At 43.6% G+C, this 20792-nt stretch overlaps 1 protein-coding gene across 1 annotated transcript in view; it reads right to left on the reverse strand.

Moving 5' to 3' along the window:
- Positions 1-2446: 2446 nt before the first annotated feature.
- Positions 2447-20792, reverse strand: part of CPT2 (carnitine palmitoyltransferase 2) — a 96920-nt gene continuing 78574 nt past the window's right edge. The window contains exons 4-5 of the mRNA XM_085602595.1: positions 13423-14727; positions 2447-4596 (exon numbers count right to left, since the gene is read on the reverse strand). Of these exons, the coding sequence (XP_085458721.1) occupies positions 4265-4596; positions 13423-14727 (1637 nt within the window). The 3' untranslated portion in view covers positions 2447-4264. The remainder of the gene's footprint in view (positions 4597-13422; positions 14728-20792) is intronic.

Below are 20792 nucleotides of genomic sequence, written 5' to 3' on the forward strand. Positions count from 1 at the left end.
TATAAAAAATAATAAGTATACTCTGTTAAAAGTACTGTCATTTTATATAGCACTGCTGCTTTAAAATGTATGTTTCCCACATCCATTTTCTGATTGTTTTTATCTTATTTTCTTATATTTTCCCCTGAGGCAGCTCAAGTGATTGGCTCTATGCAGGTTGGTGAGAGACTATGCAGAGGCCTCACCACTGAGACATGCTGAATAATCTAATTCCTACATCTTCTGATCCTCTCGATTCGCATCAAGAGATGCAGTCATTCACTGTAAGAGAAGTGGGAGTCACAGGCGGGAGTCCTACAGATATAAAATTAACAGCCCGCTATGCACCAGGTATGGAAAAGTTTAGGTGTCTGTGCAACAGACATGGACAGAATTTAATCTAACCGCAACCATGGAATAGGCATTTATAGCTCTCCTAACTTAATGAGACCAGAGAAGTGCAATAAATCATCAAACACATCACTAGGGAGAAACAATATGGTACTCAGCACTGGGCAGGTAAAAACACATGCAAAGTCTCAACCTAATCCCATGCAAAATCCATAATCTGGTCTTTTGAACAAGCCGACGAGCTGCAGGCCTGGACTTTATCACTACGAGAACCAGAACCAGAACTTTTCAAAGTGGTGCTGGTCACTCTAGCTAGGAAAAATCAACCACACAATGATCAATACTTACAGCATTCCATTATCCTTCTACCAGAGCAAGTAGACAAGGAGCAGCACACAAAGCAATGGATGAAGAGAAGATCCACTGAACAGACTCTTCCGATGTCCAGGACAGGAAGAAGGCTAGCACCCAGACCACTGCGCCTGCATATATTTATGTGAGGCTGGTTACAAAATGGAGGGGAAAAAACAACAATTAAAAGTCTTTCTTTTCTTAAAATAAGGGAATATCTAGACGATCTGCCACCGGGTAAACCTCAAACTCCTCACTTTTAGGTGTTGCAGAAGATAGATAGTTCCACCTATCCCCTTACATGTCGGCAGTGTCATTTATGTAGACACTTATTACAAGTGGCTCATATAATTCAGATATGTATGGGAACTCCTACAGGGAAAGCGGTGTTTATCTTGCTGGACCTCTCCGTGGCTTTTGATACTGTGCCACGCAACCGACTACTGCACAGATTACAGGAGTGCGACCTGGGTGGCAAGATGCTTAAGTGGTTCTCCTTTTTGGAGGAAAGATACCAAGAGGTCTAGTCCCCTCCTTTCGCCGCCCCCATTCCTCCTCTGAAGGTGGGTATCACTCAGGGTTCTATTTTGAGCCAGACACTCTTCAATATTTACATGTGCCCCCCTTGCCCCTCTGGCTGAAGCTTGCAGCGCAACAATAATATCCTATGCGGACAACACCCAGCTTCTATTTACATGTGAAAAGGGAGAGGACTTTTTAGGGGAGAAGATCAACAAATGCCTTACTGGGGTTTTCACATGGCTCAGGGAGAATCAACTTAAATGTAACCCAGAGAAAACGGAGATAGTCTTCTTCGTCTCTCCATCTCGGGACGAGTGGAAACAATGGTGGCCATCAGAGATGTCACCTCTCCTCGCCTCGGTTAAAACGGTCGAGAACCTGGGTGTTAAGTTGGATGATACCCTGTCCATGAAGGCCCAAATCCAGTTAGTCACAGGATCCTGCTTTGGCCTCTAGGCTGGACTATTCCAATGTCCTATACCTAGGCCTTCCGGAGTCCCTTCTGAACAGACTTCAGGCAGTCCAGTACGCGGTCGCCAGGGCGGTCCTCATGGTTGGACTGAGAGCCCGGATTTCACCCCACCTGAAGGTGCTGCATTGGCTTCCCATCCAAAAAAGAATCAGTTTTAAAGCCTTGGTTTTAGCTTTCAAGGCTTTACAAGGTACGGGCGAACACTATCTTAGAAGGAGAGTCACACATTATGTCCCCTGCAGAACTTTGAGGTCATCCTTCCGGAATCAGGCGGTTGTCCCCAAGTTTTCCTGCACCCAGACTGGTGGTGGTTCTTTCCAAGTTCATATGGCCTGTGTTTGGAACATCCTGCCGGTGACTCTTAAGCAGGTGTCAGATCTACTCACCTTTAGGAAGCTGTTGAAAACCTGGCTGTTCCAGCAACAACCTTAAGGATCTTCTCTTCCCTTTCAGGGCCTGCAACAGTCTAAGCGCCATGGTTCACAAGTGCTGGGACACTCTTCTTGATTAACTGTGCGCTCTACAAATATCATATATCACTGCACATATTGGAATTTTGAGTTGTGTGTATTTTATCAAAATTTGAAATATACTGAATGCGATAAAATCTACATCCGCCTGATACATTTTGGCAGGTCAAACATGGCGCTATTAACCAGGAGAAATACACAAGGAAAATATCAAGACTTCCAGACTTTGGTGCTCCATTTTCCTGGCAAAACGTCTAATAGGAGTCAATTGTCCCCCAATTACATATGACGGAAGTAAACATTTCCAAAATTAATGTTTATTTAATTAAACAAATCAGCGTCATTAAGTTGCAAGGGTAGTCAGTGCCTCTTCACTTAACATATTAAAAGCGCATGCAACTGCAACATTAGTTCAGCTTTCCACGGAATTATTTTCACTTTTCTTCATCTAGAAGGCTGGTTGGTCGAAAACAGTCAGGACACAGAACAGAAGAATGCAATCTTTATATATGAAACAAAATCCAGCCGTAAACTGCCAAAGGGAACAAGAACCATAAAATAAAAACACCTTCTTAATTAGTCCCAGTGCTGGCTTTTTCTTTATTTCAAAGGAGGACTGATGGTGGTTCACCCAAATACATTAAAGTTCAAGTATTCTAGCACCTCTGCAAACACAGTATGTATAGTTGAATAATTACCCATTTCGCAATGTGTATAAAGCGGATGAACAAGGTACAGCATTTCTCAATCTGGTTTACTGGTTTCTTTGCACCATTATATGCATCTAATTAGATGACATAATAATGTATTCTAGCAGCTCCAAATGCAAACACACATCAGGCTGGACTCCAGAGTCGTTTGAGGTCAGTCTACAGTATTTTGACAAATAAAGAGAATGGCAAGCTAACGTTTCTGATGGCGACAATTACTATCAAATAACTGGAAGCCAGAAAATATAACATTTGCTGAGGATTTTATCTGAAATCAAAAATTCAGTGATAAAACATTGAGAGGTCCGGTGTGTTGTGGGGCTCTGAGGTACATGGACATCCCGACACAGTGAAATCAAAGCAAAATGCAAAGGGCATCTCCCTCTGATGACACTTTAAAGCTGATGAATACTAACTTGGGGCCTACATGCTGCCGATGCTGGTATTGATGAATGACTTAAGCGTGGAATAATCAAATAGTCATTTAGAATAGACATACTGATATAAAAAAAGGCCCTAAAATCCCATATTCAATCTCGGTTTTAGTGGCAAAAAAGCAATACATTCCAAACAGTGCCTAAAATATTATTAACAAGAGGTAATATTTTTTTAAAGTTCAGATTTGGGTTTTTGGGATACAATAAAGCTTGTCTCAGTAGTCTGTATTCTTTCTTGCCATGGTCAGTGCTAATCAGAAAGACACAGGATGACCCAGCCAGAGGGACAAACAGGTGGTCAGGGAGGGTAACCGGTAAGGAGGCAGAAGGGTGAGGCAAAGAGTTAGAAGAGGAAAGAATGGGTAGAAAAGACGTCCTTAGCTGTATATGTCATGCTCGACATCCTACAGAAACAATGTTTTTCAGAAACAAATACAACAGACTAGCATCTCCAGTAATTCAGGGCTTCATCAACAGAAAAAACATCAGCTAAACTGTATAGTTCATGAGGTATTGAGGTTAAAAAAAAACTCAGAAGTAATTACAGCTTCTATGGGCAGACAGCAGCAATTCAAGGGTGTCTCCCTTCCAATTTTAGTATCAAGCTTATCAATACAACATCCCCCAAACATAACTTCACTTTGGAAGGTGAAACACAATTTGCCTCCCTTTCCACACTGGAGCAGCTAAAGGTGTACCGCCATTGGTCCTGCGAAGCGCCAGCACAACTGCTTAAAATACAAGGCACGTTTTGGAAGGTTTACTAATAATTAAGGAACTTTTACCATCTCTGGGCATTTGTATACATGAGATTTACATTCTATACTGATTAATGGTTTGTTTTTCGGTCTCAACCTAGATATTATGCAAAGTCCACCCATGTTCTCATTTTCGTATCATTTGTGGATCTGAAAACCCTGAAAAGGTGAGTACAAACATTTGCGGATTTAGTGCAATCATTACCGTTTAAGCTTAGCTTTTAACAGATTTCCCTTCTAAGATATTAAAAATGTCTTCCAGTGATTTATGTACACATTGCAAAAACTGTTTAATGTCTCTGGATGGGTAGGAAGTCACATTGCAGCCAACCAAGTCATCGTGCATGCCATACCCTACACCAAAGCCATCGGGCACCACTGGTGCAAAGCCTCCCAATTGCACAGCAGGACTGGTGAGTGTGCTGGTGGACAGGATGTTGTGGTTTATTTGACTATACGCTGGGTCCTGGAAGAAGTCAGGTAGCGAGCTGCTTCCCGTGGCTGCTAAGTAACGCAAAGCGAACAAGTGACGGTCAAATCCTTGCCCTGTCGATACAAAAAAAGAAGGTTAGTCCTCCATGTAACCAACACGAAAAACAGTTTCTTAATCTCCTCCATCACGGTATTTCCCCGACTCATTCTCTGTACGATTTCTGCACTCAACAGTGAGGGAATAAGGGCCTTGCATAAAAACCAAATAGTTGTTTTGTACTGTGGCAGCTTTGTAGGTGACTAGCACCTGCTTGGGTCCCGCAGTGGTTTAGTTGAGCAGCAGAAAATAGACAATAGCTCTGCACACAATATATGCATTCAATAAATGAGCACCAGTATACGAATGACACATTAGGGTATTTTGATGCCTCCAACCTGACTAATATTATCCTATTGAAGGGAACGATTTCCCAGAATATTAAAAAAACTAAACCACTTCTCTCAAAGTTAGTGCCTCCTTCCAGAAGGGATACCGACCCTTTGTTAGCTAGGACTATCAGTTTTATTCGGACAATCTGACTGACCCTTAATTTATCAGATCACATTTCCACGGTTGTCCAGTTATCTGTTTTAACATCCAATTGGTCACTTCCTTTTCAACCAAAACACTGAATGTCCACATTCCTCTTCTTAGTGATGTGATATCTCTTCATTAAGGCCTTGTCAATTGACTGCTATTACCTTCATTATGGAGCTACTGATTTAGGCCAATGACCTTTTAAATTTGAATAAGACCATTTGTTAGACCTACGTCATGGTCTTCTGTTCATTTGCTGCTCCCACTTTTGAAATGCTACATCAGCTTCTGCTCTTGCTGGCCATCACGTCTGCCTTCTGGTTGGTAGTGTCTCGGTTGTGCCACATTGCCATTTCTTTCATGCTGCTGTTTATTTTTGGCTTCACTGCTGTTCTGTCATTTGTGCTGCCTCAGAATATTTATTTTGGCCTCATTGTCATCTTTTCATTTGCACTGCGAGTGATTTGTTTGCTTTAGCCTCGCTGTCTTCTGTTCGCCCATTGTTGCTCCTGTTTTCTCTTTCCGCTTTTTTTTGCTCAGGAGCCGGCACACCCCGCCATCGCTCTCTTTACTCACTTCTCCCGCTTCCCCCCTCCCAGAGCCCCGCTCAGGACCTAATTAATGGATCCACAGTGCTATCCCATTAAGCAGATCCTCAATCCACTCCTGCTCTTTCTGGCCTGTAGTTGTCCTTGATTCTGCCTGCTGGTTGGTGGTGTCACGCTTGTGTCGCATTGTAATTTCTTTTGTGGTGCTGTTTATTTCTGGCCTCAGTGGTGCTGTTTATTTCTGGCCTCAGTGTTGCTCTATGATTTGTGCTTCCCCCTTATTTGTTTAGTTTTGGCCCAGTGTCATCTTTCCATTTGTGCTGCCTGTGATTTGTTCGCCTTAGCCTCCCTGTCTTCTGTTCACTCATTGTTGCTCCCGTTTGCTCTTCCTGCCTGCTTTTTGCCCGGGAGCGGCCCACCTCGCCGCCGCTCATTTTACCCACTTCTCAGCGCCCTACTCATGACCTACTTAATGGAGGCTTCAGCACGGCCTCATTAAGCAAATCCTTGATCCACTCCTGCTCTTGCTGCCCAGTAGGTGTCCTTGACTCTGCCTGCCAGTTGGTGGTGTCACACTTGTGTTGCACTGTCATTTCGTTTGTGCTGCTGTTCTGTCATTTGTGCTGCCTCTGATTTGTATATTTCTAGCCTCAGTGCAGCTCCGTCATTTGTGCTTCCCCTGATCTGTTTATTTTGGCCTCGATGCTGTTGTCATTTGTGCTGCCTCAGATTGTTTACTTTTGGGCTCATTGTTATCTTTTCATTTGTGCTGCCTGTGATTGGTTTGCTTTAGCCTTGCTGTCTTCTATTCCCGTCGTTTTATGCCTGGGAGCCGGTTCGCCGCCGCTCCTTTTTCCAGCTGCTCCCACTTCCTGCCTCCCAGTGCCGCACCCAGTGCCTACTTAATGGAGGCTACGTGAAGCAGGCACACCAAAGGCAAACCCATTCGCGCCGGTTCATCCCAGACAACTCCCAGCCCCAGCAACCCTAGCCCTCCTGCCACCCATAGACACTCAGCAGCCGAGCTCCAAGGCCTGGACCCCAGCTGCTGCAACAACAATTGCTACATCGCATCTCCATGATCAACGGTAGGACCTTTCACCTGTCGCTGCTGCCCATTCACCTGCGACTAAGGACCTCCCACCCTCACGGAAACACACACCACTCCCATCTCACCATCCACAACGGCCGTGGAAGCACTCGGCTGCATCTTGCTCAACACCAGATCACTCTGCAAAAATTACACTGAAATCTGGGACACCATCACCAGCCTCACCCCGGTGTTACAGACTCCTAGCTCAACCCCCTCCTTCACCCCGATATCACCACGACGCCCAACAGATACAAGATGATACACCGTGACCGCGCCAACAAAATGGAGGAGGCATTGCGATCATCCACACAGAAGCATTCCGCTGCGCCATCACCGAACACGATACAACACTGATCATAGAACACCTCAACTTCCAACTCCAAACTGACTGCAGAACAACCATCAGAGGAACCTTCACCTACTTACCCCCAGGACCAGGCCCAGGCTTCTGCAATGCCATCCCCAAATTCATTGCCCCACCCACCACTGATTCAAGCACTAAATCTTTCTCAGTGACCTCAACTTCTGCCTCAACAACACCAAAGACGCAAACTCCGCCAACATCCTGGAAAGCATAAGCAACATTGGCCTCACCCAACTGGTTACCAACCCCACACACAACGCAGGACACGTGCTTGACGATCTTTGCCGCCAGCGACAGTCAAGTACAGTTACCTCACTGAACTCACTTGGACTGACCACACCATCGTCCACTTCATCATCGCAGGACTGCCCCCCTCCCCCATGCACCACCACCAAGCTTTCCAGCTCCTCCCAACGCAGTTGGAGCAAAGTTACAGAGACTCAATGGAAGGACGCCCTCAACACCACCCATCCTACCTCGCAACCAACCTGGAACAGGCCGTCCAGAATTTCTCCACCTGGATCACCAACAGCGCTGATAGAGGCACCCCATCAAGCCCTCCAAGACCAGAAGCTCCACCAAAAAAGCCAGGTGGTATACACTAGCACTCAGGACAATGAAACAACTGCAGATGGCTAGAAAAAAGATGGCACACCAGCAAAGATGCCACAGCCCGAGCCCTCTCAACAACACCTAAAAGACACAAAAAGAGGCTGACTTTATCGAAGCAAGCTCCTACCACAGCATGGAACTCTTCAGTTTTGCCCGAGTTCTCCCGCCCATCAACCACAGAGAGCATGATCACCCCATCCCAGGAACTCTGCGACACCATGGCGGACAATTTCCACAAACAGATATCCAACTTCTACAGTAACTTTGAACCTCAACCCAATGATCTCTACAACCTCCTCACACCTACTGACACCACCCACAACCACCCACTCACCGCATGGGAATAGCTCACCACTTAGAGCACCGCAGCCATCATGAACTCCATCCACTCTGGAGCTCCCATGGACCTCTGCCCTCACCACATCTTCATGCTTGGGGGAAATGAAATCAGCTGCAAACTCACCTCCATTCTCAACTCATCCATCACCAAGGCCGCCTTCCCAGACAGATGGAAACACACAGAGGTCAAACCCCTCCTAAAGAAACCCTCTGCTGACCCCAGCAAACTCGAGAACTATCACCCCATCTCTCTGCTCCCCTTCCCCACCAAAGTCCTTGAGAAGGCCATCAAACACCAACTCGCTGAACAGCTCAAAAGAAATAACCTGCTGAACACCCTCCAATCTGGTTTCCGCGCCAACAACAGCACCAAGACCACCTTTATCACTGCCACCAACGACAACAGAACCCTCCTCGACCATGGAGAAACAGCAGCCCTGATCCTCCTCGACAACTCAGCAGTATTCGATGACTGTATCCCACCACACACTCATCATGAGACTCCACCACTTTGAAATCCAGGGAGATGCCCACAAATGAATCGTATCCTTCCTCACAGGATAAACCTATAGAATCCACCTACCACTCTCACCTTGGAACCCTAGAGCATCATCTGTGGCGTCCCTCAAGGTTTATCACTCAGCCCCACCCTGTTTAACACTTATTATATAACGCCTCTGGCCAACATTATCATAACTTATGGCCTCAGGATCATATCTTATGCACACAACTCATCCTCTTGCTCTCAGAAGACCCTCCATCTAAAATAGGACCAACTCCCACAACTGCATGACGTGTGTCGCTGACTGGATGAAGACCAACTGCCTGAAGCTTAACAAAGACAAGACAGAAGTGCTGATTTTTGGGAACACCACCTCCTGGTGAAATGACACCCGGTGGTCCTCTGAACTTGGACCCAGACCCACACCGACAGACAACACAAATAACCTTGGCATCATCCTGAACAGCAAACTCACCACGAAGTACCAGATCAACACAGTCTCCTCTGCCTGCTTCCACACCCTTTGCATACTCTAAAAATCTTCCGATGGCTCCCCGCCAACACTAAGAAAACCGTCACTTAAGCCCTAGTCACCAGCCCGGTAGACTACGGCAATGCATTCTACGCAGGGATCACCACCCAACTCCTGAAGAGACTCCAGACGATACAGAACTCAGCTGCCAGATGCTTTTCCTCCACCCACAACCGTGGTAGTGTTTCGAGCCTCACATGTTGCTTCAGCCCCCGCCAGTCCCTGTGTTAATTCCACGTCCCCCACCCATGTTGCTTTTCTCACACCCACTTTGCCCTCATATAGCTTCCCAACACCAGATTAGAAAAATGTATATAAAACTAAAATGCTTTTCTGCATTTTTTTCCTTTTAATTTTTGGATCCCCGTCAAATCAGCAAATAAAAAGAAATTGTGTTTCTTCTGTAGGAGCACGCATACGTGGTGCTTGCGCCAAGAAAATGACACAACAGGTTTTTTCCCCTCCATATTTAGCTAGGCTGCACAGCATCCGGGATTTGTAATCTATCCCAGAAAGAAATATTTAGGGTGGACATGTGAAATGCACCATTCATTGCATGTTTCAGTGGATTTAGATAATTCAAAATCATGTTTTGATCTAATTTGTACGACAAATAGCAATAAATAAGTGATTTAATTGCAAGTAGGAAAAGTAGCAGGGACTATTAGCAACTCTGTTTGGTGGCGCCCCAGGTTCCGATTACCTCGGTTTGCGGGGAATCCTACAGCAATTAAAAAATTTCCAGATCTGGGAGCATATTTAAGGCACCCTCTATATGGATACGAGTTGGGCCAAACTTTCCTATCAGCCTTGAATGATCTTTTGGGTCCACCAGTATCTTTAAGATTTTGAATTACATTTTTCATGATTAGGATCATTAGTTCACATGTTTTCCTCACTCTGACCCTTGTTGCCTGCTCTTTTCCCTTGTTGCACCTCTTTTGCTTCCTGCTGTCCTGCCTGCCTTTTTTGTGCTGAGATCTCACCTGCTGTCGCTGCGTTTCCCACCACACACTTGTTCTCAGTCCAGCCCTGCCCACCTCCCTCTAGAACTTCTCCCACTCCTGCACCTTCTTAATGGCAGCCGAAGCAAGAATGTGCCACTGGCATGCCAAAGGCAAGTCTGTCTGTGTACGTTCATGCTAGCAACAGGACCCCCCTAGTCCACCACCCTTCCCCCATAGTCCGAAAAGCAACTTGGCCGAAGCCCTCCACGCAATCTCCATTGACCATCTCAAGCACATGGCCTTCAAGCTCAGCATCTTAAGCAACAACACCCTGGGAGAGGGATCTACTCTACCGGCCTCCCAGACACAATTTATGGACAACCCTTGCAGATCTCATTGCACCACTTGTGCTAGCCTTCAGCTCCTTCAACCTTATCAGCGACTTCAACTTTCACCTGGAGGACCACACTGGAGGGAGGTAGACATCTGTGAGTTAAAAACTTTGGGTTCAATTGGGAATTTCCTTTTATCTCCCTAGAGAGATACCAGCGTCAGAAGTAATTATTCTGGCCATTATTGCCCTGTGAGATAGCAGGATTACAAGATGAAGCCCTGAATGTGGAATAATCCGCTGGAATCAGAGTAGCCTGGTTCTTTTGCATAGGCTTTTCCCTGATTCGGGGGGTTTAGTGCAGATATTTACCACCACATAAGTTGAAACTATTTGTGGAGGGGCCAGTGAAGGTTGTGGGGTGGAGGGCAAGTGGTAGGGCAGCAGGGGGGCAGGCAAGAAGGTTAGAGGGTCTCTGTAGAAAGCATGGTCTTTTCTCCCTGTGGTTCGTGAGGGGCAGATGAGGGCCAGGTTGTGCCTCTGCCCTGCAGCCCCTGTTTGTTTTTTCAGGAGTCGATGTGAACCCCGTAAAACTGATCTGGTCTCTCTAGACCTAGAAACAGCAGACCACTCGAGTTCCCTGGAGTAGTATTCCCTCCCTTGCATAAATTAATTTCATTAGATGTACTGTCAAGGCTATTAAATGTTTTTTTTCCATAAGGTGACACACTTACTTGAATAGCTGACCAGCCAGCATTAAGAAATTTTCAGCAGTCACGCCTGTGTTTGCATGTCATGGCTTTTCCATGCTCCTTACCTTCCTTTTCATGATCACACACTTAGGAACTCTCTAGATGAGCCCAAGCAGAGAGTGGCATACAGACAACTGTGTCTTCTTTAGGGACATAGTCCTCTAGTATGAGAAGCTTATCTCTCAAGGAAACCAGATTTTGTTATTTTGTTATTTATGATGCTAATAGGCGTACTTCAACCCTCCTGCAGACAATGCGCAATACAGCCAGATCTACAAAAAGAGGGTGTACATCTATTTTCTGCCTGCACATTTTGGTAGGTTGCTGACTCCTAGAGAAAACAATCAAAGCAGTATCAGAAACAGCAATATTCAAAATGGAAAGGCGCACTGGGAAACGTGTTCTCCTCCAGATACTTTTTCAGACTGTATTTATAAATATTCATTTTTATTTCTTTTTTCTTCCTTCTTTCTATATACTTCTTCACATGAAATCCATGAGTGTACATAAATTATGTATGTACACTCATGGATTTCATTGGAAGAAGCAACTATAAAAGAGGAAGAAGGAAGACAAATAAAATGAATATTTATAAATACAGTCTGAAAAATTATTTGGAGGAGAACACGTTTCCCAGTGCACCTTTCCATTTTGAATATTCTTCTGCTGCACAGTAGTACCAAACAACGACAGGTACCAGAACTGCAGTGCAATGGACCCGGATTTGTTGAAACGAGGAGTGAAGTGCAGCACTTACAGTCTGCCCTTGTGGTTTTGCAGTATCAGAAACAGGTCAGAATGGAAATAATCTTGGTCAAAGCAGAGTGCATTTCAACTTAAAAAAAAACTGTTGATTAGCTCTTTTTTTCCATCAGGGCACCCCTCAATGCTCCTTAAACTACTCTAGTAAATACAACATAGGTGTGTTTTTAGATTAGTGCCTTCTCGTGGCTTATGCCACTAAGCCTTGATGCCATCCTGTTCTAAATGGATGTCTCACCCTGCACGCATTCGGTTTATTATTTCTGCTGCACACAGTCAAGGAAAGTCATGTTTTTATTTCCAAATAACGTAATTCTCAAAGAAGTCTTTCTTGCATGTTTTGTTGAAATTGTTTTTTGTTTTGCTCGCATCTTGCAGAGTCTGCACTTTTAATGTATTCCTATGAGAGGATTTCCTATATGAACCCTCAAATTCAGGATAGACCCAGTACACTCTCCGATGCTACTAGACATGCTGCACGATTACTTACTGAATTTGCTGCTCATTTGGGTCATAGAATATTTTTTATGTCGCTTATTATTTTGTATTGCCCTATTATTGAGAGCGTGCGTGACAATGACTGATACATCTGCACTTTACAATTTCTGTATTGCATCCTTTTGAATTTTTTAGAAATATCGTTAAAGTTTCTAATTCCACCCTAGAACTCACTTAATGAGTCTGTCCTTAATAAACTGTATTTTTGATATGTTGTTTGGTGCCTTGTATTGGGACACATTACGTTTAACAAAGTTTAACAGCGCCCCCCCGACCAATCTGCCCATGGGTGTGCTAGTGAGGTGTTGTTTTGGGATGTAAGAATTAAGGGTTCCTTGCGCCCACAGGTGATATATTAGTAGGTTAATATAAAGCATTTTGTGAGGTCTCCCAACAACACTTCATGAGCAGAGTACACAAGTGCATTATTGTTGATCAATCTGTCATGTGTAATTGTACCAGGATGCGTCTTTAGATGAACAAACTGGATGAGAAATACGATACAAATCACACTATAACATCCAAGGCTACATACTGCAATTAAATAAGACAGACAACAATTCAGGCTTATTGAAGGACATGTGAAAAAAAGGAGCACATGAAGACATTATCTCGAGAAACTCAGCTGCTAACCAGCACAGAGGTTTACACACGATGAATAAGTAACTGTACGGAAACCCCTTCATAGAAGTCTCATTATGCATTTTTGTTTGTTTACATGCCAACAAAACGACACTCTGAAGAGAGTAGAGACTGCCATACAATGAGCTTTTCTCAGATGGACCTGCAAACAAACTAGAATTTAAGCTATTGTAAGTAACCTATGTAAATGGAGTTCTTGTAAATTATATAGAACGGTCTAAGCCTTAAACCCCGAATAAGTTGCAAGTTGACCCAAATCAAATGAAATTATCGGAGGATCGCAAGGAGGACCGGGTTTACCAATACATCGCTTATAACCTATCAAAAACAAATCATTTCACCAGCAGTTAGTCTCATCAAACACACAGAGGGTTCCAACATAGATATGTAATTTGACAAAACCACAAGCTTTCATGCACTGGTTACACAATCTCCACTTACCCATTGCTGCTTCTTTGGTCAGTTGCCCATGGTACTTGGAACACTGTGTGATCATCTCTTGGAGTTCACCAACACTGTACTTGGAAGGTTCTCTAACTAAGGCTTCTGAGAACTTCTTAGTACAAACAGTAGCCGAACGGATTGTTTCAGTGCGCCCATGCTTGAAAGCAGCAGTGCTGCACGACTCATAAGTGGCTACAGTCTTGCCATACTGCCTAAAGAAGGCGACCTGGAAGGACAACTGTGCCACTGCGTCAGGACTGACCTTGTATTGCTTTAGAGTGTTCTTTCCTCCTGTTTTGAACTCCATAGTACCAACTGCCAAAGTCTTTACGGCAGCATCAAAGTTCTCTTTGGCTTTCACGATTCCTGCTTTCAGGATATCATTCAGCTGAAAATGGAGCCTGGTCACTGCCTTGGAAGAGTCCACGGCTGCCGGCAGGTCCTTTGGAGCGACAGCTGGTTTCTCTGTGCTGTCTTTGAACACCTCATTTTGGAATCTCAGCATGGCCACACCGTCTCCCCAAGAGTGTTCAAAGTTCACAGCAGTGGTGCCATCACTGGCCATTATCAAGCTAAAAGACTTATCAAACCACCGGTTGACACCTGTGCCATGCAACATATTATGGGACAAGTGATTTGCGTCCTTAATGGGGAAATCATCCAGGCACAAGCAGAAAACAGCTGAATCTACCTTCTTCAAGGCTTCTGCATTTCCATTCTCTACTAGCTTTTGCCTGAGCAGGGCCCATGTGTCCCTTTGTTCACTGGTGAGAAAGCCAAGAGGGAACTCTGGGGCAGGAGTGGTGTCGGAGAGAATGTACTTCAGATGTGCTTGAATTTCTGACGCCTTCACAATATTGCCATCTCTATCCAGAACATCAAATATGTAAAAGTGTCCATTCCTTAGCACTAGCAGATGCTTAGCCTGGTCATCTATCACAAGCTCATCTTTGTTTGGTCTTGGTAAACGAGTGGAATTGAAAATTCTGAAATACTGCGACATGTCCAAAGGGTAGGCATTGGCCATGTAAGCCATGTACCATGAAAGTGATGATGGTACCCATCGCACAAACTTCTTGAAAGCTTGAGTGTCGCTTTTTTGAGGGTTCAGATGGAAAACCTCTGGCTCCAGGTATCCGGCACGTATGGTTTTCATAAAGCGCATGGCAGACACTGTCATATTTGTTGCTCGAGTTAATTGATCGTTATATTCTGCCTTTGGATCAGGAGTGAATGACATAAATGGATTATAATTCAGAACTATTGAGTCCCGTGCAGAGAGATACATGTCGAACCAATGATCTAGGAAAAAAAAGAATTGGTTTTGGTTAAAATAGATAATTGTGAGTAAGGAAGTGGCAACTTTAAAACCCTGCATCTGCTTTGTTCTATATTTGTGAAATTCTCATAAGTAGTAACCACACAATGTGGGTTTTGTAGTGAATGAAAACAAGCTATTGAGTAATCATTCTTACTGGATGATATTCCCAACAAACACTTTATTATCTTAGTGGTAGGACTACATACATTTTCAATATCTAGGCGATCCAAGAATCCACTACAGAATGTGGAGTGGACAAAATCCCAAACATTCAAAACGAGATACAACAGCTCGGAGAAACAGTTCACAACTGTCTATCTGCTATGTCTTTCCCCTGCCTGCGAGTCCCATCGTGTGCACAAAGAAAATGCCCTTCAACCACCACACTGATGCACTGGTCAGGGCAAATGACAAAGCCCCTAAATCTACCCCTCCACCCCCTCCAAGAAATAAGCAAATTCATTTTCACTTCATAATTGTAATGAGTCGTTCAATTCATAATTGTAATGAGTCGTTCTGGATGCCTGATGTTAGGCCGAGGATGAGCAGGGAGGAACAGCTGGTAGAGAGGAAAGCAGAGAGGATGAGGGAGGAAGAGAACATGAGGAAGTGGAAAAGGTCCTACTGCAGAGAAAGTGTGAATACGCAGTTTATCATTTTGCATGATAACAGCTTAGCTAGTCCTGGTAGTACTCAGATTAGTTCATTAATTGAATTCATGACTATATTTTCTTCTTCCTACTTGAGTAACAAGGTCCTATTTCTCTTTGCAGTCAATGATCAGGCTACTCAGCGAGATGCAATATTTTTGTTTAGATTTTTCTCTTAAGCATGATTTCTGTGGGTGAGGGACTGGTTTTTATTGTGGGGGGTACCTCGATTACAGGAGCCTTCATTTATCGCAACCGGCAGAGGATGGATCTACAAGAGTCAGTTGCAATTTCTTTCCAGATGCTCCACAGCAACGCAGACATTTGTGGAGGTTTAAGGGACTGTTCTTTTCCAAACTTTGGCAGCAATGTTTTCTCCTACCATCTTTTACACTGATTTGTCAAGGAATAGAAACCAAACCTTCTGGCGCATCAGTCATTTCGTAGCCACGATGCCTTTATGTGCGAAGGCTGCGACTCGACTCTAAAGAGTGTTCAGGATGATTAAACAAGTTCCTCTCAGTAGAAGGCCGCTGTGATGTATTGGAATTCCTTATGCACATGTCACAAAGCTCTCAAGGCCTGTAAGTGGCTGTGATTGTGTTGATTCTATGAAAGTCGCAAATCTCTCCATTTCTGGGTGTCAATCAAATCAAAGGGTATCCTACCACCTTACCTATAACGGTATTACTGTTGCTTAGTCCTCCTGCCCATGAAAAGATATCAAATATTTTTCTTGTGGACTCTCCCACACCCTACTGGAGTGATGCTTCATCATAAGCTCGCACCCTGGTCCCTAAAAAGCAGGGGGGGCTCAACCATCTTCCAGGGAGCACTTGGGATAGTATTCTAATCCTAACAGGGAATAGAAATATTAAGAATACCTAGTGGTCACCCCAGTTTCCCTTTATTTTTGTTGCCACTGATGTGCTTAAAATAAGAATTCATTACTTGGGTGGTTGAAGGGGAGGATTACTACCCCGATACCCTTATACTACGTCAACCTGTTTCAGCCCTTTCCCAAAGCCCAACCAGGGTCCAGGGCTGATTGATAATCTCCGTTTTCTGTAATGTGTCAATGTTACTATCTAGTCAAGGATGTTGGGTCTGTTACTCACCAGTTGTCACAAACACAGGGCGCAAAATCAACAGGCGAGGCTGGCCTACTTGCCTGTGCCCCAAACGAAGAGGCATATACTGGGGCCTGTTTTCATTAGAATCATAAAGGTGAAGGAGGACACAGGAACATACAACATAAAAAGTAGAAATAAAAGAGATAAAACGGAAAAAACATTAACCTCAGCTGCTCGGAGTAATTGGAGGAAGATTGTATCACTGTTGCAGCTTCTCTTAATGCATGCAATGACATGTTTGTTCCATGAATGCCCATGTACAGAAAGTGTGCCCACACTCCCCAATATTAGATCTGAGACACCTTATACACACATCATGCAACATCTTGCTTCTCGCAAGCATCTTAATGCAAAAGGGGGTCATTTTCTTATCCCTTTGCACATTTTCATTATTAAATAGTACAAAACAGCACAGAACAACCTGAAAAAGGTGAACACAAAATGGTATATCCTAGACACGGATAAGAGCGTGGTGCGCGTAGTTTATTTTAAGGTCATAGTCAATGATAATTTATGAACTCTTACCCTCCTAAGTGTATACTAACACCGTATACAGGCTAGTGGGACATGTCACATGTAGTCACACTGGCTGAATTTAGATAAAACAGGTTAGTGTTCCCATAACTCAGCTACTGTCCGAGATTAAAAGGCGATTCGGAAAAAGCCCATCCTACCACTCCAAGGGCTGCGTGTCGCCCTAAACCTACAATGCCAACAAGCATCTGTGCCGGCGTTTCCTTGACGCAGTTTACGCCTATTCACTTTAAACCGAATTTCCGACCTCCAGTTCATCTCCAATAATCCCCTTTAGTCTCATTCTGCTAGTTTCTGAGAGGTTCTTTATCAGTAGAAAATCAATTTGTATGATTTCTCTTTTATTTGGCAGTGCTTATCTGATATACGTGCCTTATTGTATATCTTGCTCCATTAGTTCACTCCCCAATTCCCTTTCCCATCTTGCTTGTGATGTCATATTAGATAGGTGCTGGCAGTCTATTAGCTGTTGTATATAGCGGAGATTGTGTTTTTGTTATGATGTGTATTTTTAAGCTTTCCTCCAAAAAAAAAAAAAAAAAAAAAAGGCCTTCTTTCATGACAGGATGAAGGGCCCAATGTCTAACTTGCACATATGCAAAGCGTTCGCATTTAGATAAACTGTATTGATTTTTGAGTTCTTAAAACTTCTTGATATGCCCATCTTTGAATAGAGAGTCCACTATTGCTGTACCTACATTTTATACAGGTCTGTTTGTCCATAGCTGGTTGGAAATTCGGGTTAAAGCAAATATGCATAAACGATGTGAGCCCTCGTTGGGTCGCCGTTTTGCCACTAGTGTGGCACGTGTCAAAGGGGAGAAATGATTGCATTGTCCCAAGGCCATGTCGAAGTAGTTGCTATTTAATGTTCTATTCCACACCACTGTTTGACAGTTTTGTGTTAAAATCTTTTTGTTGAATTTTCAAGCATAGAAGACATGCAATACAGCATACATATGCGAAAGAGTCAGCAAGAAATTTAAATAACATTTGAAGACAGTCGAACAAGTCATTCTGTGAACACACAATTTCATCACCATAACTGAGAAGTGTATCATGACAAAAAGGTATGCCGTCTATTGAGAACCTATGTAGAGCGTGAGGTATAGGAAGGCAGAGTCATGGAGGGCAACAACATTGCGGAGGAATAAAGGACAAAGTGGTGAGAAGCCAGGAGAATGTACGACCGGCTTGGCGAAGCATAGAACAGGTCTATAGCAGAGGGGTAGTGGTGAGCAAAGAGGATTGGAGAGTAGGCAAAGGGGCCCCCAATATTCTCAGTAGCTTAAACAGCCTAGGAACATTATCATCAAGTGAGAAGAGGCACGAGTCATCAACAAGTTTGTCAGTTTTGAGTTTGCCCCAATTCTACTACATATTCTAAAAGGGTAGCTTGAGAAGTTTGAACGTGAAGTATTGCCAGGCCTCTTTTCTACGTGGCCTACGTATGTTTAGCCACTATTGCCGTTTTTTTATTTTGTCCATGTATAATTAGCGATTAGAGACCGCAATTGATTGAGGGTTCCTCTGGGTAATGTTATGGGTATGGTTTGAAACAAATAAGATCCTTAGCAGAATATTAATTTTAATTCTAGTCATCCTGCCAAGCCAGGAAAAGTGTTCTAAATTCCACCTTAAAATATATGTTTTAATTTCCTTTAAAAGAGCAGAATTAAGGATTACCACTCTAGCGATGGAGTGGGCTAGTTTGACTCCTAGACGTAATCGCATCTGCTCCCAGTTTAGCAGGCAATATTTTCTGAATTTCTTACACTTGATTTAGTGACACGTGAAGCAGCAGAGCATCCGATTTGTATATTAGTTAGGAATCCCACTAGTTGTTTAAATTAAGAGAAAGCCTAACATCACCAAACTGGTATGAGAGCATTATAACATAATAAAAATGAAGACTGAAGGTAACAATTTTCAGCGCTTCATAGTCAAATTGGTTGCGTTTTTCCCAAGTTCAGAGATAACATTTATGGTATTTCTCACTGAAGTTGATTTATAATACTTAAATATAGGTCAATATACCTCAAACATATGTCTGATTCACAAGCTTGGACAGCCTTAGAACAAAGCCCTTAGACTATTTCAGGTGTCTCAACACCTTGTTGGCATTCATTTCCTTCACTCACTGTTCCAGTCTTCTTGCCCACCCCACCATCTTTACATCCTCCTTCACGTTTCTTCTCTTGTATAAAAAAAAGTTTGTCATCATAGACCAGTACCTCAGACCCAATACGTTAATGAGGAGAGGATCTGGGATAGCAGAATGTTGTCCTAAAGCCTTCTTAGAGTCATGCCAAAGACAGAATCTCCCACATCAAACCAAGTGGTTAACTTTAAGTGCGGGTTTCCCACAACTAAATCAATTGAAGTGACTCTAGGAGTTTACAGGGGTTGACAGAAAGGGGAGATGGATTAGTGGGAAAAACACCAGACTTCCCCACATCTACTTTAAATATGATAGTTAAAGAAAATCATAACAAAGAGACGCAATGCAGAGAAGGAGTTAGGAGAAATAGAGTGAGTGGTGTTGGTCAGAGATTGATGCATGCATGTTTTTATTGTCCAGAATTAAGGTCAGTAGGACGCTGGAATACAAACAGATTGCAAAATGTTATGCCAGAAATAATATCTGTACTGTGTAGATTCCTTTAAATGTGGCACTCGTATCCTATATCTGTAAACCATGAACAATTTGATTTTTTTGCAACATTTTTAACAGAAATATCTTGAAGACCTTAACATAAAGCATCACAAAAATCAAAGTTGACATCTGCAGCGGCTTAAAGCCTGCTAATCAGAATCCAGCCACAAGTGTTCTGTTGTAAAATCGTGTTTACTCTAAATTGCCATAACTTTCACTCTACCAAATCAACTTTCTGTGTACAGAATTACTGCCCAAAGGCAGAGTGCAGAATTTTGGTGCAGAATTGAAGGAAATGCTGTTGCCAAACTCACCTTAGATGCAACATGTCTTTCAGTAGTGCATCTATCCTGTAGTCAGGGTGCAGGACATATACCCAATAAGATTGATTACAGCCTTAATTCTGTAACAATGGATAGGAAAGTGCTATTAACACCGAATGTGCAGCATGAATGTAATGTGGGTCTAAATTGTCCGGTGGGACAGTTTGATGCTTATTACATTTATTTGTAAAAGCTGGGGAATATCAAATGTATTCAGTCTAAAACTCAGCTTAATATTCACCTTGGTTCCAGTTTTCTCTATCCTTACCAATATAGTCCTGTATGGAAAAAATTGCAGCTCTCCTTGTCCGGCCGCATCGCAATTGTGAAAAAAATTGTCTTGCCGAAATTCTTATATTTGTTCCTAAATGTACCACTCCCGCTCACCGTGCACTTTTTTTTAACAGACTCCAATCCAACCTAATCTCCCGTACACGGGCCGGACGCCAACCGTGCATCACCTACGATATTCTGACGCTCCCTTTTGCACGTGGTGGCCTTGGAGCCCCTGACCTGCAACTATGCGCCTACAGTGCCCAGGCTAGTTTCCTGCATTTCTGGCTCCACCCGACGCCATTCCAGCCGCACACTGCTGTAAAGGCGGATTTGGTCTCCCCCTGGCCGCTTAACACCGCACTGTTACTGCCCTATAAAAACCCCCGGAAAGAGATAAACGCTATTGAATACCTGCGCTGGGCTTGGGAGGGACTCCGTAAATACAGTGGCACTGGTACCCTATACAGTCCATCA

This window comes from Triturus cristatus, chromosome 4_2 (genome assembly GCF_964204655.1).
Source record: "Triturus cristatus chromosome 4_2, aTriCri1.1, whole genome shotgun sequence".
NCBI lineage: Eukaryota > Metazoa > Chordata > Amphibia > Caudata > Salamandridae > Triturus > Triturus cristatus.